Raw genomic sequence first — 11,299 nt, forward strand, 5'->3', positions numbered from 1 at the left:
GTGTTGGAGTCGGGGAAAGCGACAAAGGGGAACGCGGCGACGGGATCCATCTCCACGCTAAGGTATTAGTTTCGAAAGTTTTAGATTCAATTTATAGTCCAATCTCCTTCTTCAATGGCAAGTATATCTCGTCTTGCGATTGTTGGTTGAAACTTGATTAATAACTGTGATACAGAGATACACTAACCGGGCATAAAACAACCCAATGAAGAACGGAGAAATTAAACGGAAAATAAATTGAATTTTAAATAAAAAACAGAATTCGAAATAATAAACCGTAAAGATGTAAGCCGAGTCGAGGAGTCCTCTTTCCGCAAGATGAGATACGCCCCGGTAGTGCTCTCGGTTTGGCGTGTCGTCCCCAAAGATAAAACGGCTTCGTCTCTGAAGTAGCAGCACCGCTAGCAACAGAGCTCCGGCGAACGGGAGTAAGGCGGGGGCAGAGCTTCGACGGGAAGATATGCAGAGAGGGAGAGAGCGTGTATGCAAGAATGCTTGTGTATGTTATGTCTAGAATGCAATGGATGCATGCCTATTTATAGGCCAAGTCCACCTGCAGGGCATTGATGGAGTCAACAGCCATTATGTGTGTCATGATGGCTTGACCGTAACCGCCGGGGGTTACTGACTGGTGCACTAGCCAGTGGGAGCTGAAGAGACACGACGCACCTGGACATGCTACACGACGGGATACACCATGGACCCGTCGGGGTCCAACGGGGACCTTTCGTCTCCCGTTGTGAGTCGGGGTCTAGCGGGGACCTTTTGTCTCCCGTTGTGCGTCGGGGTCCAGCGGGAACGTTTTGTCTCCCGTCATGCGTCGGGGTCCAGCGGGGCCATGACGTGGACCAAGACCCGTCATGAGTCGGGGTCCATCGGGGAGTTTGGGGTGGTCTAAAAAGAACAAGCGGGGCTCGAACCACGCTCAACGACCAGCTCCAAAGAACAGCCCAAAGACCACCCAAAGACCAATTGCCAAGGCACCAGGCACCCGGTGCACGGGGCACGGGGCACGGGTTACGGGTCACGGGTCACGGGACACGGTGCGCGGCTCGCGGGCGGGCGGCGGCGGCGCGCGTGTGCGCGCGTGTGGGCTCTGACACCCGTCTTATTCCACGATAATTATTACACATAATAATTTATCTGATTAAATACTTCAACAAAGAAGTTTATCATCCCCGATGTGGGATAATTAACACTTAGTTAATTAATCCCTTAGTCTCTTCACATAGCTCATTTCTAGCTTTATTGTGATCAACTTTAATATATTATTTCTCACTCACCGGGAATCGGATTTGAGAAAATGAATATACTACGGTCATCTACTCGGAACGTAGATCGACGTTATTGCATTTAATTTCATAAAATTAAATGTCTTGTAACATTTATTCTTAGTAAAAAATCATTTGACTAAGCACGATTCCAACAATTAATACATATAATTTTGATTTTTAATTTTGCTATGATGATCAAGAGTTAACTGTCCAATCCAACATTAGATTTCAGTATTGTTAATACTAAGTCTTATTTTTGTATTAGGAATTCGTCTCACATTGTGTGTCATGTATTGTTATTTGGGTGTCCTTCCAAATTTCTTTCAGTTGTGTTTTGCCTTGATTATATCACACCTCCGCTTACATTAAAAAATAGACACTTTTGAAAGAACATGAGTTTAATGCCCAATTAGTAAAGTAGAAGAGATAAAAGATTTGAATATTGTTAATGGAGAATTGAACCCACCTCATTACAAATAAAAAGTTACTAAAAATAGAAGTGAACTACTTTTATGGATAAACGAAAATAAAAAGAGTATCTATTTTTATGGGCAGTGAGTAATATTTACATATTTCTAAATTATCCCATAATTCCAAATTAGTCAGAAATTATTATAATGTAATAAACAAACAATATTATGTTGAGAAAAACAAACAATGTTGTTTAACACACCTAGTTTGTTTAGTCAAGTTCTTAAATTTTGAAAATGCATACGTCAAAGTTAATAAATTCAGTGCGCTTGAAAATTTCGCCTTAAGATAATTGAGAAAAAAATGTTAAAATTAATATAATGACATTTTTAGATGCTATGGATTTACCAGAAATAGACCAAAATTGAGGATTTTTTCAGTAATTTAATTTATTAATAGTCATATATAGACTATGTAAGTATAAATCCTACACGCATGCATGAAACATATTTTTTACTTTAGCCTATAGGCTAATTTGACCTTTCTCATCTCTTTGATTAATCTTAATTCCTGATATAATCGATGAAGAAAACCAATTAAGATTAGTCTAAATCAAAGTATTAATTCAAATCTTATTAAGTCAAGCTACAAAAAAAAACCACTATGCCCAACCAAAAAATATTAAAATTTATTTTCTCATATAAAAAAAGCAATTTAAAGATTCAAGTGGCACATGTGTTTTGTATTAAATGGGAGGCACTCCAATGTCCAATCTGGGTCAAATTCCTCTAATTATGTCTTGTACAAAGCAAGATATAAGATTTTAATAGACGAAACACAATCTCACATATACACGTGTATTAGATAAGTAAATGAATACGATATTCTATAGTTGAAAATGGTAATAGTTCTACATTTAATGTATTATCTTTTGAAAACGTAGCTATATATATCTTGAATGATTGCCATTTTTTGGTCAAAGTGAGGGATGCTTATTGCCAACTTTTAACGTGAGCTAGTTTTCGTTGAATCATTGCACACGTCATAAAACGACATTAAATGCTATAGTAATGAAGCCATTTTAAACAAATATAAACTCAAGCTTAATAGAGTTATTTTGTAATTGACCATACCTACTTTTAACTAATTTAATTTACTTTCAAAGTTTTCAATTTTGATAGAGAGGGAGGGAGTAAATAATGTACTGATTATATATGGAGTACTACAAGATTGACAGGGTTCAACTTGCTAACTATTTTAAATTGCTAAGTTGCTAACTACTAACCACTCTATATGCCTATAACCTATGTTTTAGATATCAATATAATGTATTTATATGTCAACCAAATTTTATTTTATATACAATTTATAATATGAACTGTCGAAATAATTAGTAGTTAAGCAATTAGCAAAGTAGTTAGTAATTGATCATATCTCTAAGATAGATTATGTTACTATTAACATATTTATAAATATCACATAGGGATACAAAATCCTTCATATTATAAAAGACATAGGGACATATAGGGTTATTAACCTTTTCAATATCAAGAAAATCAGAATGGATATAGTTAATTAAGTAAACTGACCCTTATCCACCAACATAAACAATTCGTTAACAGCTAATGATGAATGATTTTCATAGAGTAGAGTGAAGCAACTACAACGAGTATCGAAAGGTTATTGGTCCTAAATAAATAATTCTATTTAAAAAAATCTGAAAATGCATTTATAAACAGTTAGTACAGATTTATTTGCTGGTACTAACTTCAACCTTAAACATTGAATGCAGTGAATATTAGTACTTACAATAAAAATTATCATTATTGTACATAGAAAAGATTATACTCACCTATCTTAAAAGTTACTCCCTCCGTTCTGTGATAGTGGAGACATCTCTTTTTGACACACAATTTAAGAAAAAAATTGTGTTATGTGTGTAAAGTAAAGGAAAAATAAAGTAAAAAATAAAATAAAAGTAGTTTGAGAGATGATAGAGAATAAAGTAGAAGAGTGTAAAGTAAGTGATAAAAATATGTTGATTTTTATTAAAAAGAGAAATAGACAATCTTTTTATTTTAGTTCGTTCCTTAAGACAAAATATAGATCTTGACTTAACAAAATAGTACTCCCTTCCCTTCGTTTCATAGTAGTGAAGTCATTATGTCATTTTGGTACATTCCATAGTAGTGAAGTTATTTCGTTTTTAATAAAAGTCAACACATTTCTTATCACTTATTTTACTCTCTTACTTTATTCTTTCATCACCTCTTTATCCTTTTCATTTCCTACTTTATTCTCCTTTTACTTAACTCATTTAACATATTTTTTTAAAATTGTATGCCGAAAAGAAACGGGGGAGTGTAATTGAAAAGTAGAGAAAAACAAAAAATGATGAGAGTTTTTACTTTCAAGGCAAAAGGCCTCACACCTGCATGAGGAATGGCTAAGAAAACTATGTCCAAGTCCAAGCAGTCATGGTTGGGTCAGGTTTGCTCCCGCTCTCTAAACTAGACCAGACCACACCACACCACACCACTAATGGTATTGGTCAAACTTCAGTTCCCCACACGTGTCCCTTTCCCCATCTCAATCTACACGTGTCAACCTCTCACACCTTTAAAAAACACTTCTCTCTCTATGGGTGGAATTCAAGCTGTAACCAATGTTTTAAAAACCGGACCGGACCGGCCGGTTCGACCGGTTCAACCGCGAACCGGTAGGTGGTCCGGTCCGGTTAGCACTATAAAACCAGTGACATGTTCAACCGCCATGAACCACCGTAACCGGCCGGTCGGACCGGTCTGGCCGGGAACCGGAAACCGGTTCAAATGCTTTTCAAAATTTTATGCTAAAATTTTGGCCTTGATAGGGGGTCGAACTCAAGACCTCCCGGTGAACTTACCAATAATTCTACCACTACACCACAAGGACTTCTTGGCAGTAATATGAACATATATTATTTTCATATGTTAAACACAAAATATTTATCTATATAAACTAATAATTCGTGTTTAATACGTATATATGTATATTAAGAATATGTGATTAATTATATTAAAAGTTTACTACTATTTGATTATATACTAGGAGTATTTACTAAATATATGTTTTTAATTTATGTTTATTCATATATCTTTGTGTATAATATTATTTTGCCGCATTACTTTTTGAAAATAATACTATGAACTTATTTATTTTTATACATAAATATTAAATTTTTTATTTACAATAACTTACTACTAGTATAATTTATATATTTAATTATATTTGTTGATAAAAAATTAATAAAATTATAATTCACTAAAAATATATTCTTTTTAATTTTATATTCTTTTAAGATAATTCATTTTAATTTTATATATTCTTTTCAGAAATTGTTAATTTTAATATATTTCTTATATTTTAATTATACTTTTACAATCACTAATGTTTTATAATATAGGAGTTTATAATTATACATAGAGTTTAATACTAGTTTTTAATATTGTGTATTATAATTTATTATTGTATTTAAACTTAACGTCATTAAATATTCTAATATAGTAGTACAAGACTTGTTTTCTATAATAATACTATTAAATGTATAATACTATAATATTTATTGATAAAACATTTGATTAAATTTTATTATTTACTACTAAATAAATAAATATATATATATATAAATAGTATTCCGGTTCAACCAATGGTTCGACCAGTGAACCGATTGAACCAGTGAACTAGTAATGACGCCGATTCACTTGCCGGTCCGGTTTTTAAAACATTGGCTGTAACAGAAATAGCCGTCACTTCCTTCAATCCCGCCTATATATATACAATAACAATACACCCACCATCTATTTATTTTCTCTATCAAATACCAAACGCATTCTATTTCTATCAATCATGGACCCAATTATCACATCCCTCTCTCTCCTCCTCGCAATTGCAATTGCAACCATAATAATAATCCTCAAACAATTCCATGCACGCCTCCCCCTCCCACCAGGCACCATGGGGTTGCCCTACATCGGCGAAACCCTCCAACTCTACTCCCAAAATCCCAACATTTTCTTCTCCTCCAAAGTCAAGCGCTACGGATCCATTTTCAAAACCCAGCTGCTGGGCTGCAACTGCATCATGATGGCCAGCCCAGACGCCGCCAAGGCCGTCCTCCTCTCCAAGCCCCATCTCTTCAAGCCCACATTCCCGCCCAGCAAGGAGAGAATGATCGGAAGAGGAGCCATCTTCTTCCACCAAGGCCCCTACCACGCCACCCTCCGCAAGCTCGTCCTTCGCGCCTTCTCCCCCGACTCAATCAAACTACTCCTCCCCCACATCGAATCCATCGCACTCTCCTCTCTTCACTCATGGGAGCCCCGCCCCCTCCTCACCACCTTCCATGAAATGAAAACCGTATGTGTTTTTTTTAATGAGTTGGTCAAGCAGTAGAGAGGTTAAATTTAAAAAAAAAAAACTGTAATTTTTTTAAAACTTTATTATAATGGTGTTGCAGTATGCGTTCAATGTGGCGCTGCTTTCTATATTTGGAAAGGATGAGGTTTTCTCGTACGGCGACGAGCTGAAGAGGTGCTACTACACGCTGGAGCGCGGCTACAACTCGCTGCCGATCAACGTGCCGGGGACGCTCTTCCACGCCGCGATGGGAGCTAGGAAGAAGCTCGCCGGGATCCTGGCCGAAATCATCTCTCTGAGAAGAGGCGGAGAGAGCGAAGACTCCAGCCTCCTAGCGTCGTTCATGACCGACGCGGAGGGCCTCAGCGACGAGCAGATCGCGGACAATGTGATCGGAGTGATCTTCGCCGCCCGCGACACCACCGCCAGCGTCCTCACTTGGATCATCAAGTTCCTTGCCCAGAATCCCACCGTTCTTCACGCTGTTACCGTGAGTGTTTTTTTTAAAAAAAAATTTAAATGTTGCGTCAATACTTTATACCGATGAATTCTTACTCTTTAATTTCAACTAAAACAGGAAGAGCAAGAGGCGATAATGAGGTCGAGAGAAGGCAAGGGATTGAGTTGGGAAGACACGAGGAAAATGAGGGTGACGACGAGAGTGATTCAGGAAACCATGAGAGTTGCTTCCATCTTATCTTTCACATTCAGGGAAGCCATTCAAGATGTTGAGTTCCAGGGTATGAAGTGAAGCGCCAAATTAATTAATTAATTAGCACAAAATTGTTTTCTAATACTTAAAATTTATTCTTTCATTTGTTTGTCAAAATTAAATTATGCAGGATATAGAATTCCGAAAGGGTGGAAGGTTTTACCGCTTTTCAGAAACATTCACCACAGCCCAGAAAATTTCACTGACCCTGAAAAATTTGACCCTTCAAGATTTGAGGTATGACTATTATTTTTCTTATTTTTTGACATAATTAAAATGGATACTATGGTGATGTGACAGGTTGCGCCGAAGCCAAATACATTCTTTCCATTTGGCAGTGGGATCCACTCCTGCCCAGGGAATGAGTTGGCCAAGCTGGAGATCTTGGTGCTTGTGCACCACCTCACTACTAAATACAAGTATGGTGAAATTAAAGTTAATATGATTGATTTGGTTTTATTTACTTTACCTAATAAGATTGTTTTATAATCAAAATTTAATATGAAATTTTAATTATTAGAGATAGACTCGTTTAACTTTGTTAATGAATTTGCAGATGGTGTATGATGGGCCCACAAGACGGCATTCAGTACGGACCATTTGCACTGCCACAAAATGGTCTGCCAATTAAGATCTCTCTCAAAGAATAGAAACTTTGTCACACATAACAAAACATGCCAAGATTGGTTTACCAAAAACTAATACTAGTATAGTATAGTATATATATAATATATAAGGATGTGATAAGTATGTTTATTAAGGTATTGGGAAAGAGTACATAAGGAGTTTCCCATCTACATTAACCAGGATCACAGGAGGACTTAATTATGCATAGGATATAATTCTATTTTTATTGTTTCCTACATGTAAAAAAAGTCCGCAAGGCAGATGATGATCTCATGTTATATTTTTATGGATACTTTCTTTTTCTCAAACTCAGTCTCTTTCGTATATAACAAACAAATAGAACCGCATAAAAAGCAAAATATTAAAATAATTTGCCATCAACTCAGAGACACTTTCTTTTGCATCCTACATTATGAGTTATTTTTTAAAAAATTCAAGCGCTAGTAATTGCGTCTCAATTTTTTTTGTAGTGTTGTTAACACCTAAATCCGAACTTCCGAATATTCAACATGCAGTACTAATTAAATTCTAAATTAAATATGGTTTTGATTGATAATGAGGGAATTGATGAGGACAGTTGCTTTGGAAGCATGAAAAGAACATGGAAATGTCAAACATAGAAGATATGATTAAGGCATAATCAATACATGATTGATACACAATTGATACTTGATTGATACTTGATTGATGCTTGATTAGAATAGAATATATTGTATAATACAGCCCTAGAATAGAATGATTGGTGATTGGTCTTCTTCCTTAATTAGTGATCCTCGTTCCCTACTTAAGAGGGAGGGTTTGTACACATTAAAAAGATTGTAATAAGAAAACACATATATCATTCTCTACACAAAAATGTCTAGCCTTTCTTGCCCTACCTCTCTCGATTACCATCGTTAAGATGGTATCAGAGCAGGTTTGGGACTCAGAACAGATTCATCACCGTCCCGGGCATACCTTTCCCGACCTTCTCTAAAATACCTGCAAAACCACCAAAATGTCAGAATCTGACGAAGAAAAATCCCAACTAACCAAAATGAATTCCTCTACAGAACTCGCTGCACAGTTTGCAGAGTTCCTGAAATGGCAAAGCAGCCAGCAGCCAAAGCCAGCAAACCAACAACCAAGCCAAATCTCTCCCCAACCAGAATCGTTTGGGGAGGTTCACCTTCAAACCAAGCTAAATGGTGATAATTACTTCTTCTGGACGAATCTGATGGAGCATGCTATCGGAGGAAAGGGCTTAGCATCTCACATCGACGGAGTTCACGGCCATCCTCCAACCGACAGCCCAGATTACCCAAAATGGAAGCAGCGGGACCACTGTTGTTTCAATTGGATTATCAACAATATCGAAATCAACTTGGTAAGCGAGGTGTCTCAATATGCAACAGCCCGAGATCTATGGGAGGGGCTGGCGATTACATACGGAAGTGGTGCCGACCCATTCCAAGTCAGTGACTTGCATAGGCAGGCGTATAGTATGAAGCAAGGGAATCTGACACTGGAGGCACTCTGGGTAAAATTTCAGGACCTCTGGATCTCAATTGATGCAAGGGATCCGAATCCCATGGACACCCCTAGCGCGATAGAGAAGTACAACAAAAACACACAAAGGCATAGGTTGTATCAATTTTTGTGGGCATTAGATGAAAAATACGATACAATCAAGAGGGAATTATTGAACAGAGATCCGTTACCCACCGTGAGGGAAGCGTATGGAATTGTAAGGCGGGAGTCAGCCAACTCGAAGATCATGAAAATGACCAACGACTCCAAGGAATCTGGAGTCGGAATCGGTCTTGGAGCGTTCGATCGAGGGCGTTCAACAGCCAACCCACCGTCCCGCTTTCCGACCAACCGAAGGGGAGAGGAAGATAAGAGCAAGCTATCGTGTAGTCATTGTGGCGGAAAGAAGCATACCCGAGAAACATGCTTCCATATCCATGGCTACCCAGAATGGTGGGAGGAAATGAAGAAAGCGCGAGGAACTAGAGCAAATCGCGGCGGAGGAAGAGCTTCAGCATCAGCGGCAGTGGCGGTCGGAGACCGAGCCGCCTACTCCGAAAACTCAGCGGGCAACTTTGGTGCTCCGGTCGCGGGAAACCATGGCGCTGAGAGAAACAGGGAGGAAGAGAATGCGGTCGCTACAGTCACAGCGGCGAGAGTTTGCAGCGGAGGAAAGGAGACGGTGGGGGATGGAACAGAGGCGGCTAGTTTTTGGTGTGAAGGTAAAGGGGGGTTCTTGCATTTGAACCCCTCAGTTTTTCCTAAATCACACTATTTACCCCATTCCACTAATATTACTGTTTGCACCCCCAAAAGTTTTCATAAATTACCTTTTGACCCTGGAACTAATAATGAGTTCACTAATAAGCCCCTAGAGTGTGGAAACTTTCAAATACACCCCACTGTGACTTGTCATAATTCGTTCCATGCTTTAGCAAATTCTTCAACATCAGAATTATGTGAAAAAAATAGTCATTGGATTTTTGACTGTGGGGCAACTGATACAATGTCCTATGATGCATCAGATTTTCTAGAAATTTCAAAATCTAGGAAAACTTTTGTCCAAACGGCTAGTGGGGATTTAGCACCAGTTCACGGGGCGGGCACCATTAATATATCTCCGACCTTGCAACTCCCAAATTGCCTTTTCGTTCCTTCCCTATCCCACAAATTATTATCTGTGAGTCACGCAACCAAGGAACTCAACTGCAAGCTACTAATGCAACCTGATTTCTGTCTATTACAGGATACCCAGACGGAGGAGATAGTTGGGCGTGGCACTGAACGACACGGACTGTACTATGTGGACGAGGCGGCCCAACAGAGTACTGCGTTGCTATCTCACGGACTGACGGAAAAACATGCTTGGCTTTGGCACCGTCGGTTAGGGCATCCTTCCATAGGATATCTCCGTTTGCTTTTTCCCAAGTTAATTGATTCATCTTTTTCCCTAAATTGTGAAACATGTTTTTTGGCCAAAAGCCACAGACATTCATTTAAGTTGAACAATACTCGTATGAAAACTCCTTTTGCTTTGATCCACTCTGATGTTTGGGGTCCTGCACCTGTTATTGGGGGCCAAGGGTTTCGCTATTTTTTACTGTTTGTGGATGATTATTCTCGTATGACTTGGGTTTATTTTTTAAAAACAAAATCTGAAGTTTTTGAAAAATTTACTCAGTTTTATACTCTTATACAAACACAATACAAACAGTCTATCCAAATCCTTAGATCCGACAACGGGGGGGAATTCGTCAATTCCAAAATGCAGGATTTTTGTGTCGAAAGGGGTTTAGTCCACCAAACAACATGCCCACATACTCCAGAACAGAATGGTGTTGCGGAAAGGAAAAACAGATATATCCTAGAAATAACCAGAGCCTTCCTCATTGAGTCAAACATTCCCAAATCTTTTTGGCCCGAAGCCCTTGCGACGGCAGTCTACCTCATAAATCGTCTTCCCACACATATCCTTCACTTCAAAACACCCTTAGATATATTCTCTCAACAGCTCCCCGTTCCATCATCTCTTAACCTCGAACCCAAAGTTTTCGGATGCACCGTATTTGTTCATATACCCAAAACTGAACGATCAAAATTTTCTCCTTGTGCAATTAAATGCGTCTTCCTTGGATATGGCAAAACTCAAAAGGGGTATAGGTGCTACGACCCAAAAACACGAAACTTGTATACCACAATGAACTGTGATTTTGTAGAAGGGGATTATTTTTATAGCCAATCCAGTAGTCAGGGGGAGAACCAACCAGATAATACTCCGACTAGAGACTCACTAGATTGGCAACTACCCAGAATCAATCTATCTACACCGAGACCTAGTATTCCAAATCAGGGGGAGAAGCCAAGTCAG

General features: G+C 38.3%; 1 protein-coding gene across 1 annotated transcript; it reads left to right on the forward strand.

Annotated features, from left to right (window-relative positions):
* The first annotated feature begins 5,563 nt into the window (after positions 1 to 5,563).
* Positions 5,564 to 7,469, forward strand: LOC121771112 (abscisic acid 8'-hydroxylase CYP707A2-like). The gene is made up of 6 exons (XM_042167903.1): positions 5,564 to 6,083; positions 6,184 to 6,573; positions 6,661 to 6,823; positions 6,926 to 7,032; positions 7,096 to 7,214; positions 7,352 to 7,469. The coding sequence occupies exons 1-6, from the start codon at positions 5,574 to 5,576 to the stop codon at positions 7,443 to 7,445; spliced, it is 1,383 nt and encodes a 460-aa protein (XP_042023837.1). The 5' UTR covers positions 5,564 to 5,573; the 3' UTR covers positions 7,446 to 7,469.
* The last annotated feature ends 3,830 nt before the right edge of the window (positions 7,470 to 11,299 follow it).

Source organism: Salvia splendens, chromosome 16, assembly GCF_004379255.2.
Source record: "Salvia splendens isolate huo1 chromosome 16, SspV2, whole genome shotgun sequence".
Lineage (NCBI taxonomy): Eukaryota > Viridiplantae > Streptophyta > Magnoliopsida > Lamiales > Lamiaceae > Salvia > Salvia splendens.